General features: G+C 43.2%; 2 protein-coding genes across 2 annotated transcripts; both read left to right on the top strand.

The window, feature by feature from the left end:
• Positions 1-12793: 12793 nt before the first annotated feature.
• LOC110491624 (E3 ubiquitin-protein ligase CHIP) lies at positions 12794-21458 on the top strand. The gene is made up of 8 exons (XM_021565202.3): positions 12794-13239; positions 14380-14616; positions 14817-15015; positions 15424-15589; positions 15910-15988; positions 16176-16232; positions 19194-19310; positions 19592-21458. Exons 2-8 carry the CDS (start codon positions 14503-14505, stop codon positions 19715-19717), a joined length of 858 nt encoding a protein of 285 aa, XP_021420877.1. The 5' UTR covers positions 12794-13239; positions 14380-14502; the 3' UTR covers positions 19718-21458.
• Positions 21459-21903: 445 nt separating this feature from the next.
• crp1 (C-reactive protein 1) lies at positions 21904-24487 on the top strand. Its single transcript, XM_021565204.3, has 3 exons — positions 21904-22067; positions 22225-22282; positions 22724-24487. The coding sequence occupies exons 1-3, from the start codon at positions 22065-22067 to the stop codon at positions 23332-23334; spliced, it is 672 nt and encodes a 223-aa protein (XP_021420879.2). The 5' UTR covers positions 21904-22064; the 3' UTR covers positions 23335-24487.
• The last annotated feature ends 811 nt before the right edge of the window (positions 24488-25298 follow it).

The raw sequence follows: 25298 nt of genomic DNA, 5'->3' as shown, positions 1-25298 counted from the left end.
ATTTGCATTAGAGTGGCTTCCATTAAAGAAAACCCTCTGTGTTCTATTAGATAAGTAACTCTCAATCCATGATAAGGCATAGGATGCAAATCCATAACACATTTTTTCCAGCAATAGGTTATGATTAGGGCTGTGGCGGTCATGACAGTTATTGTCATGCAAAAGCCTGGTCTCAAGGTAAATGGATACAAGCTGTCGATGCGCACCTTTTAGAACATCTACATAAAAAAGTCTAATAAATCAATTAAATTTACACCATCTCAATAAATCCATTATTTTAGTCAGGTCTAAAGAAACATTATAATATGAAAAAAATGTATTTCAGAAGAACAGAATATGAGTTGGCCTACTGTAGGCCTATGTTGTCTGGCTATGCACCTTGCGATAGGCTGTAGGCTTGTTCTTTTAGCTGAAACATATATGCTAAAAAGTCATTATTTTATAGTAAGAAGAATATTATTTAACTTAACAAAATAGAAAGGACATCTTTCCCATTTACAGTGCGAAAGTGATCATTTGAAACAGGTCCTTCATGCTGGATTTAGAGTTATTTGGTAACTTTAGTTGTGAATGATACAAAATGTAGGTCTTGGAAATCAAAACATATATGGGCTGCTGATGATTTTAGAAAGTAGCAAAAAAACTTGTTCTGTGTTCCTTGCCTCAGGCTGCACAGCTGTTCTCTCCTCAATTGATATATTTTCACCCATCAGACTATTTTCAATTTATTTAATCTAGTCTTTACTAATATGTAAAAATAGTTAAGATTTAGAATGGCCCATTATCAAATTGTAACGGTATGTGTCGGAAGATGAGGAATCATCGGACCAAAGCGCAGCGTGGTAAGTGTTCATGCTTTCTTTATTAAAACTGAACACTATAACAAAAATAACACCGCGAATAACCGAAACAGTCCTGTAAGGTGCAAACGCTAAACAGAAATGACCTACCCACAAAAACCATGTGGGGAAAAAGCTACCTAAGTATGGTTTCCAATCAGAGACAACGATAGACAGCTGTCCCTGATTGAGAACCATACCTGGCCAAAACAAAGAAATACAAAAACATAGAAAAAAGAACATAGAATGCCCCAAATCACACCCTGACTAAACCAAGGTCAGGGCGTGACACAAATGGGCAGGAAGCCCTCTTCCTGCCCATTTGATAATGGGCCATTCTAAATCTAAAGGTGGAAAAAAGACCCACCGGTTTGTTTTGTAGGCTATTTCGGTTTTATAGTGGAGCTGTGCTTAATATGAGCAGCTGAGAACACTTATTTCCCTCCACCCACCAACCACTGTTTGAGGAGCATGCTCTCGCTTCCCTAACAGGTGATATTCTGCCCAAACTCTGTATTTCAATGGGATCGCCAATGTTGTTCCTGCAGCTACCGAGTGCTTAATTTGGGAAACCAAGTGAAATCTGTTAGGGAACATCGATTGTTTTCGCAAAGAAAAGTATTTCACTAAACTGTTGACAACCTGTCTGGGTGCTCGAGAAAGGAATAAAGGAGAGAGAGTAGGACAGGCCAGGGCAAATATTTTCCATGGAGGGCCATGTTAGACAATGTTTCTGCCATCGCGGGCTAGTGTCATATTAAAGGAATAAATAACATGCACAGAAATAAACCACATCCATGTTCTCCTTTTGGTAGGTATTTTCATTATTAAACATGCAATGAACTACATGGAGGGAAAAGTACACTGTGCATTCAGCACCACGGACAGAACTCTTGTTAACGGGTATGCACAAAAACACAAGAAAGAGAGAGAGCTCAACATTACATTTAAACTATTCAATCAGTGTGAGGAGTGAAGTCTCTGATGGGCATTGACTAGAGTAGTGAAGTCCGATATAGTTTCTGACGTCGCTATGCGCAGTATTACTGAGAGTTGAGTGTCAGTACGAGATGAGCTGTGCAATGACTTGTTATATTTCATCACTGAAAATGTCTGTTCACATACATCCAGTGGCACGAAAAAGTATGAGAACCCTTTGGAAATACCTGGATTTCTGCATAAATTGGTCATAAAATGTTATCTGATTTTTAAATAGGTCACAACAATGGACAAACAAAGTCTGCTTAAACTAATAACACACAAACACTTACGCGTTTTCATGTCTTTACTGAACACACTGCGTAAACATTCACAGTGTAGGGTGGAAAAAGTATGTGAACCCTTGGATTTAATAACTGATTGACCCTCCTTTGGCAGCAATAACCTCAACCAAATGTTTTCTGTAGTTGCGGATTAGACCTGCACTTTGCAAACTTCAAACGTGCAGCAATGGGTTTTTTTGACAGCAGTGACTTCTTCCGTGGTGTCCTCCCATGAACACCATTCTTGTTGAGTGTTTTACTTATCGTAGACACATCAACAGAGATGTTAGCATGTTCCAGAGATTTCTGTAAGTCTTTAGTTGACACTCTAAGATTGTGGTGTTGAATGCACATTCTGCGCTGTGCTCTTGCAGTCATCTTTGCAGGACAGCCACTCCTAGGGAGAGTAGCAACAGTGCTGAACTTTCTCCATTTATAGACAATTTGTCTTACCGTGGACTGATGAACAAGGCTTTTAGAGATACTTGTGTAACCCTTTCCAGCTTTATGCAAGTCAACAATTCTTAATCTTAGGTCTTCTGAGATCTCTTTTGTTCGAGGCATGGTTCACATCAGGCAATGCTTGTGAATAGCAACCCCACATCTTGTGAGTTTTTTTTATAGGGCAAGGCAGCTCTAACCAACATTTACAATCTCGTCTCATTGATTGGACTCCAGGTTAGCTGACTCCTGACTCCAATTAGCTTTTGGAGAAGTCATTAGCCTAGGGGTTCACATACTTTTTCCAATCTACACTGTGAATGTTTAAATTATGTATTCAATATAGACAAGAAAAACACAATAATTTGTGTGTTATTAGTTTAAGCACACTATGTGTGTCTATTGTTGTGACTTAGATGAAGATCAGATCAAATTTCATGACCAATTTCTGCAGAAATACAGGTAATTCCAAAGGGTTGACATACTTTTTCTTGCAACTGTAGGTTGACCCAAACAGTACAAACATCTTCTGAGCATGACTCCTAATCTTTGAAAAGTTTTGTTAATCGAGAGATGAATAGAACCTCGTCAGTGACATTGTTTTGAATAGTTGTCCAATCACTTCATCAGAGTGAAGATCGATAAGCTAAAGTTGCTGTCACGTTCTGACCTTAGTTCCTTTGTTTTGTCTTTGTTTTAGTATGGTCAGGGCGTGAGTTGGGGTGGGCAGTCTGTTCTTTTTTTCTATAATTTGGGATTTCTGTGTTTGGCCTGGTATGGTTCTCAATCAGAGGCAGCTGTCAATCGTTGTCCCTGATTGAGAACCATACTTAGGTAGCCTGGTTTTACCTTTGAGTTGTGGGTGATTATATTCTGTTCTGTGTTTTGCTGCACCGTTCAGGACTGTTCGTTTTTGTCGTTTTATTGTTTTTGTTCAAGTGTTCAGTATTCGTATTAAATACAATATGGACATCTACCATGCTGCGCATTGGTCCTCACCTTCTTCCACCAACGACGAACGTTACAGAATCACCCACCATCAAAGGACCAAGCAGCGTGGTAATGGGCAGCAGCAGCAATCTCCAGAGAGATCTTTGATGGCAAGGGACCCTGGGTACAGCCGGGAGAATATCGCCACCCCAAGGCAGAGCTGGAGACAGCGAAAGCCGAGAGGCGGTGGTATGAGGAGGCAGCACGGCAGCACGGCAGCGCGGCTGGGACGAGAGGCAGCCCCAAAAATGTATTGGGGGGTGGCACACAGGGGGTGTGGCTAAGTAGGAGACCTGCGCCAACTCCCCGTGCTTACCGTGGAGAGAGGTGGACCGGGCAGGCACCATGTTATGCTGTGAGGCGCACGGTGCAGCGCCACGTATCGGCCGGGCTAGAGTGGGCATCGAGCCAGGTGCCATGAAGTCGGCTCAGCGCATCTGGTCTCCAGTGCGTCTCCTCGGGCCAGGGTACATGGCACCAGCCCTGCGCATGGTGTCCCCGGATCGCCAGCACAGCCCAGTGCGGTCGATTCCACCTCGCCGCACTGGCCTGGCTACGGGGAGCATCCAGCCAGGTAGGGTTGTGCAGGCTCGGTGCTCAAGACCTCCAGTGCGCCTCCACGATCCGGTCTATCTGGTGCCTCCTCCGCACACCAGCCCTCCGGTGGCAGCCCCCCGCACCAGGCTGTCTCTCCGTCTCCTCCCTACAGCTGCCAGAGTCTCCCGTCTGTCCTGAGCTGCCAGAGTCTCCCGTCTGTCCTGAGCTGCCAGAGTCTCCCGTCTGTCCTGAGCTGCCAGAGTCTCCCGCCTGTCCTGAGCTGCCAGAGTCTCCCTCCTGTCCTGAGCTGCCGGAGTCGCCCGTCTGTCCTGAGCTGCCGGAGTCGCCCGTCTGTCCTGAGCTGCGGGAGTCGCCCGTCTGTCCTGAGCTGCCGGAGTCTCCCGTCTGTCCTGAGCTGCCGGAGTCGCCCGTCTGTCCTGAGCTGCCGGAGTCGCCCGTCTGTCCTGAGCTGCCGGAGTCGCCCGTCTGTCCTGAGCTGCCGGAGACGCCCGCCTGTCAGGAGCTGCCAGAATCGCCCTTTACTCCGGAGCTGCCGGAGTCTCCCGCCAGTCAGGAGCTGCCGGAGCCGTCCGTTACTCCGGTGCTGCCGGAATCGCCCTTCACTCCGGAGCTGCCGGAATCACCCGTCACTCCGGCGCTGCCGGAATCACCCGTCACTCCGGCGCTGCCGGAATTGCCCTTCACTCCGGAGCTGCCGGAGTCTCCTGCCTGTCCGGTGCTGCCGGAATCTCCCTTTCCATTCGAGACCCGTGGCTAGAGCCCCAGTCCGAGGTCGGCGGCGAGGCCACGGAGGCAGGTTCTAAAGAGGCCACGGAGGCAGGTTAAGAGGCGGACAAGGGGGGGGGGTACTGTCACGTTCTGACCTTAGTTCCTTTGTTTTGTCTTTGTTTTAGTATGGTCAGGGCGTGAGTTGGGTGGACAGTCTATGTTATTTTTTCTATAATATGGGATTTCTGTGTTTGGCCTGGTATGGTTTTCAATCAGAGGCAGCTGTCAATCATTGTCCCTGATTGAGAACCATACTTAGGTAGCCTGGTTTCACCTTTGAGTTGTGGGTGATTAGTGGAGGAGGAGTGAGTAGTGGAGGTTCGGGTTGCGTTGTTGAAGGCGCTGGAGGACCTCCCTGTCTCTCCCAACGGTCCAGGGTCTGGATAACTTGATCCATGATGGCACCGAGATGGTGGATTACTTTCGCTTGCTCCTGGATGCGCTCCCGACCCCTCTACCAGGGGCACCTGTTCATGTTGACTCCATAGTAGGTCGGGAATTCTGTCAGGGGTGCGTAACTGGTGGCAGGGAAGTCAAACGCAGGAGAGCAGAACTTGGTGAATAGCCGGGGCAGTTTGATATATAAAACTAACGGCATACAAAACAACAAACACATGGGTACAAAACCCATAGCGCACCAGTAACATATAGCACAAATACTTACAAATTCCCGACAAGGACATGGGGGAAACAGAGGGAATATATTTATAACATGTTATTAGGGAATTGAAACCAGGTGTGTGTGAAAACAAAACAAAACAAATGGAACATGAAAAATGGATTGGGGATGGCTAGAAGACCGGTGACATCAACCACCGAACACCGCCCGAACAAGGAGAGGAACCGACTTCGGTAGAAGTCGTGACACAATCTCACGTTTGTGTGGTAGGGGAGATCTGCATGACCCAACTCTGTCTCTTCCAACAGTGAGACAAACTGCATGTGGTTTAAAGATTTTCCTCTTATGAAGTGTACCTCTTTAGTGACTGAATCCACAACATGGCTCATTTTCAGAACACATTTACAGAGCACCTCCTGATGAATAATGCAATGTAGGCAAATAATTTTCTGATCTGGGTTCAGCTCATCTACTTGATCTTGTATCCTTTTCAAAAGGCCAATGTTTTTCCTGTCAAGTTTGGGCACCCATCAGTGGTCACACTGGACAACTTTTCAAAACTCAGTCCCAGCTTTGCCACACTTATTAACCTCCTCCAATAAATGTTTCCCTGTGGTTGTGCTATTCATTGACTGCATTGAGCAAGCTCCTCTGTCATTTCAAAGTCAGGTGTTATGCCTCGTAAGAATATCAACAACTGAGCCATGTTACTTGCATCACTGATCTCATCCAGGGCCCAAGGAGAAATAGTTGAAATCCTTTACCTTGACTTTCAACTGTTGTTCCATATTCTCTGTGTTGTCCTCAACACGCCGTGTCACTGTTCGTCTTGACAGGGAAACATTTTCAAACAGCTATTTCTTGTCGGGGAAAAGTTACTGCAGAGTCAATTAAACATTCTCTAATGAATTCGCCCTCAGTGAATGGCTTGCTATGTTTAGCAATTTTGTGGGACAGTACATAGCTAGCTCTCGCAATTCTGTCGTTTGCTGAATGCAGTTTTGTGAAAAGTCCTTGCTGCTTTTGCAACTGAGAAAGCAACTATTTTGATGCACTTGCCCTCTGCTCAGAAGACATATTCCTGTATGTCTCTGCATGCTTCGTCTGGAGGTGTCTGGACAACTTGTAGTCTTTCAAGAAAACGTTGCTCTCTTTGCACATTAAGCACACAGCTTTCCCTGATACCTCAATAAATAAATATGTTGATGTCCACTCTCGCTGGAACACCCTACATTCATTGTCTACTTTCCTTTTCTTTGAAATCTTTGAAAAACAAATTTTAGCATAATTTCTAGCTAGCTACTATTTGTAACTGTGAAGTGTGTGTCAGCCTGTCAGTCACTGTCTGTCCTTGTTATTCAAATAAATGTCCCACAAGCAGTGGGAGTTAAGTCATTACACAAAGGCGAGTATTCATTGGGCTTTTAATCTGAATAGCAAATACGTTTCTCCAAACTTTACTATCGCAAATTCTTTATGTGATCTGAGCATGATTCCACGGGCCGTATTGAATCAGGTCGCGGGCCACATACGGCCCCCGGGCCGGCCTTTGCCCAGGCCTGGAGTAGGAGATAGAAACGCATGGTGGTGAGATATTCTGTATAGCTAAAGGAAATGTGTCACCCAATTAATTATGAAAATATTTTTTAAATACCATATTACTAGGCTATCCAAAATCAAATACAAATTCACTAATTGTAGGCTAACTGTAAGCTGCCCTGCAGAATCAATGAACCAATAGCATCGCCTAGGCTATATACGTTCTCTCCCAGACTCATGTATTGACATTTTGGAGCATAGCATAAGGTAACCAGTCCATCCAGTATGGATAGTAATACAGTCCACACTCAAAGGCGATTAGTCCATGTTTTTATATTTTGGAGTACATGTTAGACCAATTATGTACCAAAGACATTTTAAATCAGTTGTGTTTTATGTTTTTCTGCAATGCATAATATGCGGTAGGGTCACGTTCTTTGAATGGAGGAGACCAAGGCGCAGCGTGATATGAATACATTTTCCTTAAATGACGACGAAGAAACACATAAACAAACTACAAAAACACGACCGTGACGCTAAATATAGTGCTGACACAGGCAACTAACACATAGACATAGACAATAACCCACAAAATACCCAAAGAAGATGGCTGCCTAAATATGGTTCCCAATCAGTGACAACGATAAACAGCTGCCTCTAATTGAGAACCAATCTAGGCAACCATGGACATACATAAACACCTAGATGGTAAACAACGCCATAAACCTACAAAACCCCTAGACAGTACAAAAACACATACGTCACCCATTTCATACCCTGACTTAACCAAAATAATTAAGAAAACAAAGAATACTAAGGTCAGGGCTTGACAGGTAGTCTATGTATTGTATAACGGCACAATCCTAATTTTTATTCAGTTTTTTTTATGCATATGCATAAGCTCTAATATGCATATGGGTGTGTGGAATTAATCATCACCTTAGAACACACTGTCCATTTCGTTGTGTTAGGTTTTGAAACAACATCCACAACAATCATGTTTTACACTGTTTCAATCTGCTGTTGAACTTATTTCTTCAAATTGACCTCTCTTTCTAAAATTATCAGCCCAAATTGTTGCAACCCCTATTACTAGCCTGTTCAACCTCTCTTTCGTATCGTCTGAGATCCCCAAAGATTGGAAAGGTGCCGCAGTCATCCCCCTCTTCAAAGGGGGAGACACTCTAGACCCAAACTTCTACAGACCTATATCTATCCTACCCTGCAATTCTAAGGTCTTCGAAAGCCAAGTTAACAAACAGATCACTGACCATTTCGAATCCCACCGTACCTTCTCCACTATGCAATCTGGTTACCGAGCTGGTCATGGGTGCACCTCAGCCACGCTCAAGGTCCTAAACGATATCATAACTGCCATCGATAAGAGACAATACTGTGCAGCTGTATTCATCAACCTGGCCAAGGCTTTCGACTCTGTCAATCACCACATTCTTATCGGCAGACTCAACAGCCTTGGTTTCTCAAACGATTGCCTCTCCTGGTTCACCAACTACTTCTCAGACAGAGTTCAGTTTGTCAAATCAGAGGGCCTGTTGTCCGGACCTCTGGCAGTCTTTATGGGGGTGCCACAGGCTTCAATTCTCGGGCCGACTCTTTTCTCTGTGTACATCAATGATGTCGCTCTTGCTGCGGATGATTCTCTGATCCACCTCTATGCAGACGACACCATTCTGTATACTTCTGGCCATTCTTTGGACAATGTGTTAACTAACCTCCAAATGAGCTTCAATGCCATACAACTTTCCTTCTGTGGCCTCCAACTGCTCTTAAATGCAAGTAAAACTAAATGCATGCTCTTCAACCGATCGATGCCCGCACCTGTCCACCCGTCCAGCATCACTACTCTGGACGGTTCTGACTTAGAATATGTGGACAACTACAAATACCTAGGTGTCTGGTTAGACTGTAAACTCTCCTTCCAGACTCACATTAAGTATCTCCAATCCAAAACTAAATCTATAATTGGCTTCTTATTTCGCAAAAAAGCATCCTTTACTCATGCTGCCAAACATACCGTCGTAAAACTGACTATCCTGCCGATCCGTGACTTCGGCAATGTCATTTACAAAATAGCCTCCAACACTCTACTCAGCAAACTGGATGCAGTCTATCACAGTGCCATCCGTTTTGTCACCAACGCCCCATATACTACCCACCACTACGACCTGTATGCTCTCGTTGGCTGGCCCTCGCTTCATATTCATCGCCAAACCCACTGGCTCCAGGTCATCTATAAGTCTTTGCTAGGTAAACCCCCACCTTATCTCAGCTCACTAGTCACCATAGCAGCAGCCACCCGTAGCATGCGCTCCAGCAGGTATATTTCACTGATCACCCCCAAAGCCAATTCCTTCTTTGGCCGCCTTTCCTTCCAGTTCTCTGCTGCCAATGACTGGAATAAATTGCAAAAATCACTGAAGCTGGAGATCTCCCTCACTAATTTTAAGCACCAGCTGTCAGAGCAGCTCACAGATCACTACATCTGTACATAGCCCATCTGTAAATAGCCCATCCAATTACCTCATCCCCACACTGTTATTTATTGTTTTGCTCCTTTGCACCCCACTATCTCTACTTGCACATCTATCACTCCAGTGTTTAATTGCTAAATGGTAATCATTTCGCCACTATGGCCTATTTATTGCCTTACCTCCCTTATCTTACCTCATTTGAACACACTGTGTGTATACTTTTTTTCTCTATTGTGTTTGTTTATTCCATGTGTAACTCTGTGTTGCTGTTTGTGTCGCACTGCTTTGCTTTATCTTGGCCAGGTCGGAGTTGTAAATGAGAACTTGTTCTCAACTAGCCTACCTGGTTAAATAAAGGTGATCTAAAAAAAGAAAAATAAATCATCACAGTGAGGTGAGTTTTAAAGTACTATAGGCCTACTGTTTTGATGACATGTTTGATGTGATCTTCTTTGCATTTGTATTGATGTCAGAGTGGTTAGAGGGACAATGGACCCCTGAATACTAGGTTGTTAGGACCTGATGGTTTTTATCAAGCTGGGTACAACCAAACATATCCAGTGTGCATAAAAGGAGATTACCGTGACTCAATGGTCACGTGGAATTGTGTGTGTGTGTGTGTGTGTGTGTGAACGTGGAATTGTGTGTGTGTGTGTGTGTGTGTGTGAACGTGGAATTTTGCAGTCAATGTGTCACGGCAACAGCCCTAGTTATGATCAATGATATAAAAAGCTGCGCTGAAGTCAAACAAAAGAGCTCCAACAATCTTACTTTCAATTTCTTTCAGCAAATCATCAGTCATTTCATGTTAACAAGAAATTTGTGGAGTGGTCGAAAAACAGGTTTTAATGACTCCAACCTAAGTGTATGTAAACTTCTGATTTCAACTGTATACACACTCTCACACACTACATTGACACTCCCAAACAAAACACACACACACACACACACGCTGACACAACCCAAACAGCTGAGGAGTATTTGTCTCCACTCGCACAGGAGTAATAAAGGCCTAGTTCAAAAATGTGGGGAAAAAATATATATATACAGTGCATTCGTAAAGTATTCAGATCCCTTGACATTTTCCACATTTTGTAACGTTACAGCCTTATTCTAGAATCTACACACAATGCCCCATAATGACAGAGTGAAAACAGGTTTTTAGAAATGTTTACATATTTATAAAAATTTGAAAAAACAAAAATATCTTATTTACATAAGTACTCAGACCCTTTGTTATGAGACTCGAAATTGAGCTCAGGTGCATCCTGTTTCCATTGATTATCCTTGAGATGTTTCTACAGCTTTATTGGAGTCCACCTGTGGTGAATTCAATTGATTGGACATGATTTGGAAAGACACACACCTGTCTATATAAGGTCCCACAGTTGACAAAAACCAAGCCAAACTGACCAATGAGGGGGATAAAGGCCTTGGTCAGGGATGTGACCAAGAACCGATGGTCACTCTGACAGAGCTCCAGAGTTCCTCGGTGGAGATGAGAGAACCTTGCAGAAGGAAAACCATCTCTGCAGCACTGCACCACCTTTATCGTAGAGTGGCCAGACAGAAGCCACTCCTCAGTAAAATACACATGACAGCCCACTTAAAGTTTGCCAAAAGGCACCTAAAGACTCTCAGACCATGAGAAACAAGATTCTCTGGTCTGATGAAACCAAGATTAAACTCTTTGGCCTAAATGGCAAGCATCATGTCTGGAGGAAACCTGGCACCATCCCTACGGTGAAGTATGGTGGTGGCGGCATCATGCTGCTGGGATGTTTTTCAGCGGCAGGGACTGGGAGACTAGTCTGGATTGAGTGAAAGATGAATGCATCAAAGTACAGAGAGATCCTTGATGAAAACCTGTTTTGATAATCCTGTAAATCTCTCTTGGACAAGGTCACTTTTATCAATATATTTGGATCTATTTACTCTCAGATAAAAAAAATGCTAATTGAGGTCAAAGTTAAAATCATGCAAAACTACAAATCCCGGCAAGCTCCTGCATATCATCTCTAGCTGACACCTTTCCTGACAGGTATTGTGTCAATGTAAAATTTGCACAAGACAGTTCTCAGAACTGTCCATTTAAAGAAATGTTGCCAATGTATTAATTACTACATTTAGCTAACATTAGATAGTTAATCCAGAGATTCTTACATTTGCCTTGATTCGGCAGTCTCGTCCAGATCATCATGGCATTTGTAGTTCTTTATGATAGCCACATTAGCAGCTAATTAGAATTTAATTTTGGGGGGGCTAAATACAGGTGAATATATTGATAAGAGCTACCTTATCCTAGAGAGATTTACACAGTTATCAAAACATCACGACCGGGTAAGCCTACACAAAACACAGCCCTTATTTTACGTGTTTCTAAAATCCCCTAAACGTATGTTGGAACAATTTTTGGAACCATTTCCCTTGTCTGACCTCTAGGTTTTATAGGTATTATGCCAAATTCTCTAAAATTACTTTGGAGGCGGCTTATGGTAGAAAAATGAACATTTGATTATCTGCAACAGCTCTGGTGGACATTCCTGCAGTCATCATGCCAATTGGACGCTCCCTCAACTGAAGGCAAACAACTTCTCTGGTAGAAAATGGCCTACGTGGGATCGATATTAGTCAAATGTTTATTATAGTGTCAAAAAGTACTACAAAGTGTAAATAGGAAAAAATACGTATTTTGCTGAATGAAGGGTACCATACAGTGGTGCTCTATACTGACAAGATACATGTCTCTCCGCCCTAACAATGGGAGTCGTTGTCCGCAAAGCGGCACGACAGGCTGTCTAGCTCCCGCCTATCCTTTCTTTGGATTGCTGGATACATCTCATTATTGTAAACCTTTTTTGAATATTCGAAGAGGGTTGTTGACGACAACCGCCTGCATTCAATGGAGAGATGCCCTATGCTAATAGCCCCATGTCAAGAATATGCATAGCAAACTCCAGTATAAAGTGTTTTTTGTCCTACTTATATCAGTACACTCGTAAGAATTACAAAAAATAAAATGTAATTACATAAATTAATTTATTCTTTTGGCCAAATTTCATATTCACAAATGTAAATTTACAAACAAAAAAACACGTTTTCTTACCCCACAAAAAGAAATTGAACTGTATTTTAAGACAATTCCATACTTTACTAACAAAAAAGCTGTTAGAATTATAAGTGTATGTATGTCCCTTAAGGTCCTTGTGTAATGTGATATTGTACCCCCTAGCTCAATTGTCCATTGTATATAATCTATATATATATACTGGTGTTCCCTCATGTACTCTCATGTACTATACCTTCGGGTATACTATGAAACGAAATTTCACTTCCTGGGCTGATTTCAGCAAATTCTGCTTAGCTAGACGCGTGATGTGAGCCTCAGTTGCTGCGGAAAGGCAATCAGACCAACCCTGACTTTGATGATACGGAATCAATTAACACATATCAAAAACGTGTATCATTTACACCCATTATTCCCTGAATTGCATGAGCATTTATAATTTGATGACATGTTGTCAAAGAGTGCAATCTGTTAGACATGTATTTTCACTGAAGCGTACCTCGCGAGTTTCCGTCGTCTACATCATGACGTCAGCATAAAAACAAACTTGCTAGCTCCTGTCAGCTCTGTCGTAACAGCTCAATGGGAAAAGCAAATAAATTAAGAATTGAAATCGAAAGATACTGGCACATCAACCGCCTGTATGTGAAATTAATTTGAGCAGGTGAGGTTACATATGTTTATGTTGTGTAGAGCTAGTAGTATATAAATAACCGCATATTTGAGGTAGGCTAGCCGTTAGCTAGCTAACCAGCTAACGTTAGTTGTTTATTCGCGGGGGGTTGTTGTGAGGTTTGCAGGGATTTGGACGTTGCAATTGAGCTAAGTACTATACAGTTGCCATAATTTCTAGTTCAGTCAACCGCAAACTCATGGTGGGGAAAGTCCACTCTAGCTAGCTTTAAGATTAGATAGCTAGCTAAATTACCTTCTTAGCTAACCACCGTTGCTAGCCCTTGACCATGACTCACAGTTCCATTACAGTACATTTCACATACATAATTCTTTGACATCGGCGAAAAATCTTTTTTTTTAATAAATCAAAAGGTTAAGTTGATACACCTTTTTATAGGGTTATGGTTCCCACACGGGCACATTTCCATGTTACAGCTCTTGTTTACGGGAAACAGACAAGTGGGCAGACAAACTGTGCTAAGTACTGTAACTACCTGCGCCTCCGAACACCTGTGTGTAAACGGTAGACACAAACGTGTTGTCACTGAAAAATACTATGTGCTGGAACTGTGTTAAATCCGGTTAAAACGATGTACAGACAGTGTATTTTTTATTTGTTAAATGGTTTTGATGTGACATGAAAGTAACGTTAGAGCAATTTATGTTTGTAGAACCGTACTGCAATGGAGTATTTGACTTGTGGCTTCCTTGGAGTAAGGAGTAATGTTTGGCTCCTTTAGTCCAGTGTTAGGTTAGCTAACTAACGTTACCTTATTTTTTTCGTTGCGACATAGACCAACGTTAGCAAGCAGAGCTAACGTTATAGTCTTGACCTAACTAACTTTCGGGACTTGACATGGATATGCTGAATTTTGACAAATGCGGTCCTTTCAGTGTGGTCAGGTGGTGTGACTGGCTTTTCTGCATCTCAAACCTCGACTTCATCATTTTGCAGTTGCACAACCATACAACAGTGATGATGATGCATAGCTAGCCAGTGAAGTGTGAGGGCTCAATTTATGAGTTGCCACAGCGACTGCACCTCATCAAAAGCGCTCAATGCAGTGCAGGTGCATTGCAGCAGCAAGGCATTGACTGTTGCATGACGCTGCCCATCTTTCGTTTGTAGTTGGTGAGAAGACAAAGAACAGACGGCCTGGCCATTCTTTCACCTGACCGCTAGCCAGCCGGAGAGACGGGGAACAGGATAGGGAAGCAGCGCGGAGCAGGTGCCGCGGAGCCACCGGAGAAGATGGCAGGCAGCCCGGAGAAGAGTTCCACGGCACAGGAGCTGAAGGAACAGGGCAACCGACTGTTCCTCTGCCGCAAGTACCAGGAGGCTGCCACCTGCTACAGCAAAGCCATCGTGAGTAGCGAGCTACCTCCCTTTCTGCCGGATGATATAGTAGTAGTTGACATGGCTAGTTGAGATATTGACACTGACTTACTCACCTATTGTGAATAGATTGATGTACGTATAAAAAGTAGCCTATACGCTGGACTGATGCACCCTTACAACAGTAGCCTGTGCAATATGTTTGTGTTTTTGGTGTATCCTGCCAACAGAACCGTAACCCGTTGGTGGCAGTATACTACACCAACCGGGCTCTGTGCCACTTGAAGCTGCAGCAGCACGACAAAGCCCTGGCGGACTGCAAGCACGCGCTGGAGATGGACCCCCAGTCGGTCAAGGCCCACTTCTTCCTGGGCCAGTGTCACCTGGAGCTGGAGAACTATGACGAGGCCATCGGCAACCTGCAGAGAGGTCAGGAACAACCCTCGGGGCCAGTTTCTCGGATACAGATTAAGCCTGGGCCTTCACAAAGTCAGAGTAGCAGTACCAATATAGGCTCAGTTTGTCTTTAAAGTGAATACATATGATTATATGGATGGTATTTATATGGCCCCCTCAGTATTGCAACACAACATTGATGTGCATTTTTGTTTTGAGTGCTAGTTAGAATGCTATGTGCTGCAATCTAACTAAACCACAGAGGTGCCTAGTACTGTGTAATGGTACTAAACTGAAATTGTATTGAATGTTGTAGTGCAACTAAAATGTTATTTTGTATAATGCCAAGATCTGTAGATTGGAAAAGAGGCCGCATACCAGTTTTAAGCTCTTACTTTCAACGGACAACATTAATGATATCTGGACCTGTTCTGTGGGCAGCTTACAACCTGGCCAAGGAGCAACGGCTGAACTTTGGAGACGACATCCCAAGTGCCCTGCGGCTCGCCAAAAAGAAACGTTGGAACAGCATCGAGGAGAAGCGCATCAACCAGGAGAACGAGCTGCTTGCCTATCTCACCAAACTCATCCTGGCTGAGAAGGAGAGGTGAGGGAGGGACCTGGACCGACACTCTTAGACTGAGACTCGTACTCTTGTATGAGCAAAACGCCTGCACTGATATTCCATTTCCTATGGGGAAGCATAGAAGTTCATTGCCAGAACCCCCTTGAATTACATTTAATGAGTTGCAGCATATCCTGCCCAGTGTTCTACACATGCATAATCATGTGTGATAATAAAATTGTTGAGATGGGGAATAAGTCTGGCTAATGCATTAGAATTTGCGGGTGCATTTTCTGTCCCAGTTCATCTTGGGATCGTTAGTGAGTGATTAAGGAAATGCTACGTCTTTATATTTTTCTCAGGGAAGTGGCGGATTGCCGGGAAAACAAAGAGTCGGACAATCCGAGTGGCAGCGGCGTCGTCAAGATCAAATCAAAACATGTAAGTTATGTCTATCCTCCTATGTCAATATGCAGGGACCACTTGATTTTAAAGTATTGAGCACTGGCGTCGTGCATCTGAATTGCCATCATGTTGCCTATTTCTCCATATCTCATTGATATTGAGGGGCGTTTGTATTAATGTTCTGTCCTAGCCTCACCCGACTCTCTGCTTTTCTCCTAAATAGGACAAGTTCCTTATGGACATGGAGGAGCTCTTTTCACAAGTGGACGAGAAGAGAAAAGTGAGTGATACTTTTAAAATGAGTTGAACACACCGTTTACAACGATTGTGAACAACCTTCAATCCAGACTAATTTCACTGAATCTTACTGGTTATTCAATATCGTTAGCCATAGCACAACACAGCTCTATGCATTACTGAAATAACAATACATATTTGATCTTATTCATAAAATGTCACGCAATTTAATTTAGAGAAACACCTAAAATTTGACCACACTCTGTTTCTCTGATCAGCTGTGTCTGACCCACCCCCTTGCTTTGACACTTAGCTGTGCCAGTGTTATGGTTACCAAAATAGACTAGCACTCCACCTCCTATTTCCAGTCCAAGCCGTTTCTACAGCAACCGCCACCTCAAGTTGCTTGTCGAGGCTTGTTATGAAGGATTATCGGGGCCTATATATAGTTGTTGACTTGGTATATGTAATTGTCATTGTCAGTTAAAAAGACATCGTCTTGCCTCTGTCAACATTGGTGTTTCAAACCCCTATACTGGGTTGTGTTCATTAGGGCACACCGTAGCAAAATGTTTTACCGTGGAAAACAAGGATTTCTTATTGGACAAGTTCAGATAGTCCGTCCCTTTTAGTCAGTTTTCTTCTATTTGTTACCTATTGAATATGGCCCAGATCTAGATGGTGTCTAGGGAAGTGGTTTTCAACCAGTGTGCCTTGATGAACCCTCAGGTGTGCTGTAAAACTTTTCCTAATCTAGATTATTACTCTTTAAAAAAAGAAAAATACATTTAAAATGTGTTGTTTTTTACACACATCGAACTCTCCCTTATAAACGTGACCTTTCGGATGCTCATGGAATTTTGACTTGGAAACAACAGTGAGGCTCAGGTGAAACATTGAATGGCACACATGGTTACATCTGTATCATTGTTTCAAGTCCGGTGTGCTCAGGCTGTTACGTTTGTATAATTTGAGGGACGCCCATCACGAGCAAAGCCATTGAGAACCATTAGCACAGGCAAGTCTGATTTTAGGCTTAGCTGTAACACAGCCTCTGTCATAGAAACAAACGGAACATGGCTTTGTGTCCGTAGTGGCACCTTTAGAATGTGTCCAGGGCGCGTAAGCGACCGCTTATACCTGAATCTGGCCCTCGGTACACACAAATTAATCATCACGAGTAAGGAACTATTAAACTAGTTCAAATAAACCCTATTTAATCTATAAAAAAATGTTTCACAAAATAGATGATTTGCTGTATGGATCAGATGAGATGGAGGTCATTACTACTACATTATGCGGCACACTTCAAATGTCCCTATTTAATCTTTTTTTTTTATCCCATCACGGTTCAAAAAAGTTTGGGAACCACTCATCTAGGGGGTAGTATTAATATCTACAGTTGAAGTCGGAAGTTTACATACACAAGTTGGACACATTAAAACTAGTTTTTCAACCACTCAACAAATTTCTTGTTAACAAACTATAATTTTGGCAAGTTAGGACATCTACTTTGTGCATGACACAAGTCATTTTTCCAACAATTGTTTACAGACAGATTATTTCACTTGTAACTCACTGTATCACAATTCCAGTGGGTCAGAAGTTTACATACACTAACATCATTGTTCCTATAAACAGCTTGGATAATTCCAGAAAATTGTCATGGCTTTCGAAGCTTCTGATAGGCTAATTGACATCATTTGAGTCAATTGGAGGTGTACCTGTGGATAAATTTCAAGACTTACCTTCAAACTCAGTGCCTCTTTGCTTGACATCATGGGAAAATCTAAAGAAATCAGGAAAATAAATTGTAGACCTCCACAAGTCTGGTTCATCCTTGGGAGCAATTTCCAAACGCCTGAAGGTACCACGTTCATCTGTACAAACAATAGTACGCAAGTATAAACACCATGGGACCACATAGCCGTCATACCGCTCAGGAAAGAGACGCGTTCTGTCTCCTAGAGATGAACGTACTTTGGTGCGAAAAGTGCAAATCAATCCCAGAACAACAGCAAAGGACCTTGTGAAGATGCTAGAGGAAACAGGTACAAAGTATCAATATCCACAGTAAAACGAGTCCTATATCGACATAACCTGAAAGGCCACTCAGCAAGGAAGAAGCCACTGCTCCAAAACCACCATAAAAAGCCAGACTATGGTTTGTAACTGCACATAAGGAAAAATAGTGTACTTTTTGGAGAAATGTCCTCTGGTCTGATGAAACAAAAATATAACTTTTTGGCCATAATGACCATTGTTACGTTTGGAAGAAGGCTTGCAAGCCGAAGAACACATCCCAACCGTGAAAAGCACGGGGGTGGCAGCATCATGTTGTGGGGGTGCTTTGCTGCAAGAGGGACTGGTGCACTTCACAAAATAGATGGCATCATGAGGTAGGAAAAATTATGTGGATACACTGAAGCAACATCTCAAGGCATCAGTCAGGAAGTTAAAGCTTGGTCACAAATGGGTCTTCCAAATGGACAATGACCCCAAGCATACTTCCAAAGTTGTGGCAAAATGGCTTAAGGACAACAGAGTGGCCATCACAAAGCCCTGACCTCAAGCCTATAGACAATTTGTGGGCAGAACTGAAAAAGCGTGTGCGAGCAAGAATGCCTACAAACATGACTCAGTTACATCAGCTCTGTCAGGAGGAATGGGCCAAAATTCACCCAATTTGTGGGAGCTTGTGAAAGGCTACCCAAAACGTTTGACCCAAGTTAAACAATTCAAAGGCAATGCTATGCAAATACTAATTGAGTGTATGTGAACTTCTGACCCACTAGGAATGTGATGAAAGAAATAAAAAGCTGAAATAAATCCTTGTCTCTACTATTATTCTGACATTTCACATTCTTAAAATAAAGTGTTGATCCTAACTGACCTAAGACAGGGAATATTTCCTAGGATTAAATGTCAGGAATTGTGAAAAACAATTCCAACTTCAACTGTATGTATCATTTTACATGCATGTCTATTCTTGTGAACCCCACAGAAGCGGGAGATCCCTGACTACCTGTGTGGAAAGATCAGCTTTGAGTTGATGAGGGAGCCCTGCATCACCCCCAGTGGGATCACCTACGACCGCAAGGACATTGAGGAGCATCTACAGGTACAGTATACCATCATTTTATAGTTATAGACATCTACTCAGCGGAAGTATAGATTAACTGTTGCCCATTCATAGACATACTGTTTTAGCCACACTACCGATCACTTACCGCTAAATTAGCACCAATTTAGATTGCTATAAATACACTTGCCGTTCCTACTCGATCAATAACTCACCCACAGGGGTAATACTATCCAAAGCAAACTGTAAACCATGAGTAAAATGCATAATAATGAAAGCCACCATCTCACAGCAACACCAATACCATTTTTCCTCTGTAGCGAGTGGGCCATTTCGACCCGGTCACCCGGAGTCCTCTGACTCACGACCAGCTGATCCCCAACCTGGCCATGAAGGAGGTCATCGACGCCTTTATCCAGGAGAACGGTTGGGTGGAGGACTATTAAACCCCCATAACCCGAACCCCCTATGGCTCGTAGATCCACAAGCCCCAGAGCTGAGAGCCACACCAGAAGTGTCCAAGGAAAAAAATAAGAAAAAAAGGAAGTGACAGAATTCACAAACTCCCTCCTGGACATGCACTTTACACATAGGGGGGGTCACACTATGGACTGCAAAATGACAGCCATATCTCGAGGTGATTCCTCTCTCTTTCTAAATCGGTCTCCTCTCTCTCCTCCCCTTCTCTCTAAATCTTTCTTTATCGCTTCCCTCTGATAGTCCTCTCTCCCTCAGAATTGGGGGCCATGTTTCTCAGGTCTCTCTCTCTCCCCCTCTATCTCTCTGTGCCACAATTCTCTCTGAACACATCGCACTGCACGTTGGTCTCAAAACCCTCTAATGTAAAGCTTCCAATCGCTTCTCAAATATAACCATTGGAACTATCTACCTAAATGATGAAAATATTAGCCTTTTATCTTACTCTTACTCCAGTATTTTTGTTTATTTCAATTTATTATTTTTAAACATAATGGGTTAGTTGTACTGTAATGACTTATTTCCCACAATTCAGTGTTGGTGGTCTTGGTCAATTTGATGCCAAATTGTTATTTTACTTTTCAAACAATCTAGTGTGGATTTTTTTTTATGCAAGATAATGGCAAATGTGAGAAATGTATTATAGAAAAACTGACCAACCAAGTCGGTCTGCTTCAAGTCATTGCCTGTGATCTGGAGTTATAACAAGATCATACAAACTATAATGTTCCAACTGATGGTCAACGGTCCTCTATTGCATTATATCAGTCCCTCATAGCGGGCAGTTATACTATGTTGAATGTATGCATATAGTGAGAGTGAATAGATTAAACCTATTTTATTTTACAACGAGTTGTATGTATTATTACAGTAGTACCAAATGGCATTCTTGTCATCATCCAAGAAGGAGATTTGAATGATAGACAATTCATCAGTTTAAAGTGCTGCATAGAGAGACTCTACAAGGTCGTTTCTATTTCCTCTCTAATGGTTCATATGCCTCCACTTTTATCGTCTTTACTTTCTCTTTGGGTTTGACGTTCTTCAAACCTGTTTCGAAGGACTGTGCTGTAATTGCTGTTATCAGAGACAAAACAATAGGTGCGTGCGCTTGGACAATGTTTGGCTGAAGGCTAGTAGTGCTACCGCCGGTACAGTATGCATTTGACATGACAATGGACTCCCTACATTGTTAAGCATGAGGTCTGCTCAGGTTTGTTATAAGCATTCAGGTCTGCTTGGCCAATAATTGTTTTTCCCACTCCATTGCAGGGAAAAGCCCTGTCATAAAATGCCTACTTTACTATAACCACACAGTAGCAGTAGGTGTTCGCAACAACTTTAAAAATGTAAGTACGACAACTGGCTATTGGTCAAAGCAAGTCATGTTCCCAATACTTTGAGTCTCCTATACCTTCTCATTTCAGTGTCTTTCCCTATTTTGATCGAACCCCCTTCCAGCATTTCTAACCAATCACAGCAATCAGTGTTGCAGTACCTTGACTAGGAGCTTGGAATTCTCAGCTGTTGACAGTCTTCTTAGATATTTCTCAGTTTTTCCTCAATTAGTTTACGTAAGCCCCCTTTCTCAACTGAATGCATGTGATTTAAGTGAACTGCAGGTTTTGTGTTGGGGTGAGGGGTTGGCTTTTTGAGGATTTCTGAAGAGCTTGAGAATAAACTGTATTAAATGTAGATATGTTAATTATACATGTGACCTTGGTTTGTTCCTTTTTGTCTCCTTGTGAAATGTTCATCTGATTTTTGCTCACATTACTTTTGATCACATCTAGCACTCTTAGCAAGGCACTTAACCCTTAACCTGCTCCAAGGGGTGCTGCTTCCAGCATCTGAGGTGTGTGTCGTGCTAGGGAGGTTGGGAATTCGAAAAACGGACAGCAAAAAAAAAGTTGTAAGTTAATCAACCTGTCAATCAGACATTAGTACCGGTCGAAACAAAATTGTACATGAACAAAGACCATGAGGTTGCTGGACATAGAACTCACCCTTATTCAAAACACAGTCATTCAATGGCTTAATAGACGATACACACCCACAATCACATGTTCTGAAAGTGTGTGCGCGCGTCCCCCTCGGGCGTGTCAGTCAACACAAAAAGGCCAGTGTCACCCAGACCCAATTTCCCCCGCCCCGCACACACCGGGTCCATTGTCAGCACATCTGTCCATTGAAGTGATGTAATGGTCTGGTACTAGGAGGGAAGAGGCGTACAGACACCATGGCATTAAGAATAGACAGGCGTCAGAGTGCGCTAGCATCATCACCTTTTCAGTGGAATAACAACCTTAAATCAACATGGTAAGAGCAATGCTGTTAGTGTTTTTTGTGTGCTGAGGCATTTTAACAGGATATGCACTTTACCATAGTAAATGATGTATTTACTACTGTTTATTATTTTCACAATGACCGTAGTAGTGGCATGCTTTGCCATTCTGATATTTGTTTGTTGTGGTAGATAACTGCCAGGCTCATACTCCTACTGGGTATCGTGGGTGTCACCTCAGCCAATGAAGGTATGTTTTGGTTGGTAGGCTATGGAATATAGGGGACATTTTTTTTACGATTGATTATTTCTTTGTAATTATTTCTTTGTGTAACTATTTTTGGTAAAATCCCAAATGGTCAGTCCTTTAGCTCATATGTGTGCATACCTCAAGTTAAAAAAAATCCCTTTTAACTCGTGTTTTTAAATTTTGCACATCTTTGAGGAAGTCATTCAGATTGCTCTCATGCCACGCTGTTTTTATACTGCTGTGACGGCAGTACAACATCTAGTGACCGTCAAGTGGTTTGGACCTCTTGGTTTAACGATTTAAAGTGCTGGGCTGACAGTCAAGGGAACCCGGGTTCAAGTCCCATTCAGACTACACCATTAATGTGCTACAATACTGTTGTCATCTTCTCCAGTAACTGCTCTAATAGACAGTTGATGTTGTTTGTGGTGGTGTTTACAGTTGGCCTGGGCGGAAAGGTGCTGGTCTTCCCGTATGAGACGGACTTCAGCTTCGTGGCGCTCATCCCCCAAAAGGAGATGGACCTGCGGGCGTTCACGCTGTGCATGCGCGTGGCCACCGAGCTGGAGGGCGAGCGGCAGATCATCCTGTTCGCCTACCGCACGCCCGACTACGACGAGCTTAACGTGTGGCGCGAGAAAGACGGCCGCATCGCCTTCTACCTGAGTGGCGACGGCGCCTTCTTCCACCTGCCGCCCATCACCACATTCAGAACGAGTCTCTGCCTCACCTGGGAGTCCCGTACCGGGCTGGCCGCCTTCTGGGTGGACGGCCGCCGCAGCACCTACCAGGTGTACAAGCCGGGCCATACCATCCGGCCCAAGGGGACCGTTCTCCTTGGGCAAGACCCGGACAAACACCTGGGAGACCTGGAGGCAGTGCAGAGCTTTGTGGGGGAAGTGACCGACCTCAACATGTGGGACTATGTGCTGCCCAGAAGCCAGATCCAAGCCCTGCATTACGAACATAAGATCACCAAAGGAAACATCTTTGACTGGGCCACCATCGAGTACCAGCTGAACGGGAATGTGATGGTAGTGGATGATGACTGACTCGGAGTGGAGTCGCGAGCGAACGCGGATGTGACCCGTTTGTGTGTCTGTGCTGGCCTGCTACTGACCTTTTTTCATTAGTTTGGTCTTCTCGATCTAGTCACTTGCATGCCTTATGTAGTCAATTAACAATGTTCACTCACGAAATACCAGTTGTTTCATAAGAAAAGATGGACATTTTGTGATGTTTAAAAAGTCTATGCAGAAATGTCAAACCCAGTTGATTCCAAAAGGTCCTTTCTTTTTATAACTAACTATTTAGGATAGATACGATATGTCCACTCACCTAATGCATAGATGGTGAGATTAACCATATTTTATTAGCATTCCAGCTGTTTTTATGTTAATTCATGAAGCAAGATGTGAAAATGTGGTATACACTTGTCTCGTGGCTGGTGAGCACTATTTTCAATGGAATGTACCAGATTTAACCACAAGGTGGCAGTATATGCTTGTTTCTTTAATCAGTGAGCTCCAAATAATACATTTCATGATAATGCGAGGTGTTATTTTTTTATTTAACTAGGCAAGTCAGTTAAGAACAGATTCTTATTTACAATGACGGCCGACACCGGCCAAACACGAACAACTTTGGGCGCCGCCCTATGGGACTCCCAATCACAGCCTGGATTCGAACCGGGGTGCCTGGAGTGACGCCTCTAGCACGGAGATGCTGTGCCTTAGACCGCTGCACCTCTCGGGAGCCCAAATGGTGTGACATTCTTGTGCTCAAGATTTCAATTGCCTTTGTTCCCGCTAATGGCTAAATTGAAACGGTTTACATTAGACCTGCAACGTTAAAATCATGCACTTCCTTCAAATGATTTGATATTGATTTTATTCTTGAAAGTTAACCATGTTACCACTATTTTGACAATTGTTTATGGAAAACAGGATGAGTGAAAGGTGAATGAAAGCTGAAAGAGAAGTATGATTCATTATTTCTATACTTGATCATTTAACTGCGCTTTGGGACAAACTGCGATTGTGATGTTTAAAAGCTCTTGCCATAATGTTGCCTTTGGTTATCACACTCCCTCTCATAAATGTTCAATGTTTAAACTGATGTAAGAATGCTTTTTGGGTCTGAAATCAGATCTTGGCATGTGCATAACTAAAAGTGTGTGTTTATTAAAGAGAAAATAGGTCTGAAGTTTTTGAGCATCCACTTTTGTATTTTACCTACAATTGCTGGTGAGACCAGCAGTGGTGGTATAGTGTACCATTGTTCTAAAATGAAATGGCCATTTGCCCACGTGTAATAACCTATATGTTGTGAATGATGTTTTGCACTTTAAAAGAAACAACACCACATGAACAATATAGACATTTGTTCACTGTGCCAATAATGAAGTGTAGGCTGCAGTCCTGATAATATTGACCCTTGAAAGAACCCACTGGGCACAGACGTCAATTCAACGTATATTCCATGTTGGTTCAACGTAATTTCATTGAAAAGACATGGCGACAACGTTGATTCAACCAGTGTGTGCCCAGTGGGGAAGCACGTCTCAAGGGTCTGTGCTGACTTAGTAGCAGCTATGTGCTGTAGTTAGTAGTTTGCCTGTTGTTCTTCTGTGGCACTGTGAACCCGTTCTCTCTTCCCCCTCCATCTTGACCTCCTTGGAGAGGAAGGAGGAGTTTCCAGTGAACATACAGCCTAGGCCCCCCAGAGGGTGGGAAAGTGCGGCGTTCCGAGTTTGTGTGTGTTTATTCGAACCCAATTCCCCCGTCGGCTCTCAGCAGCAGCAGCAGCTAAATAAGGAGGGGAGGGCGAATGAGTTCTGACTGCGGGTCAGCAGCCAAATGTTCCACCTTCTTGAATGTTGCAATGCATCAATCGCGCTGCCCACTCACTGTGTAGTAACACCTTTGTGGACCATCTGCCCAGGCAGGCTCCTCGGCCCTCTGGTTTCAACCACACATCTCTGTTTCTCCTCTCCTCCTTTCTCTCCTCTCGCATC

Source organism: Oncorhynchus mykiss, chromosome 16, assembly GCF_057628025.1.
Source record: "Oncorhynchus mykiss isolate SJ-2025 chromosome 16, ASM5762802v1, whole genome shotgun sequence".
NCBI classification, from domain to species: domain Eukaryota; kingdom Metazoa; phylum Chordata; class Actinopteri; order Salmoniformes; family Salmonidae; genus Oncorhynchus; species Oncorhynchus mykiss.
This window is presented reverse-complemented; position numbering and strand designations above follow the sequence as displayed.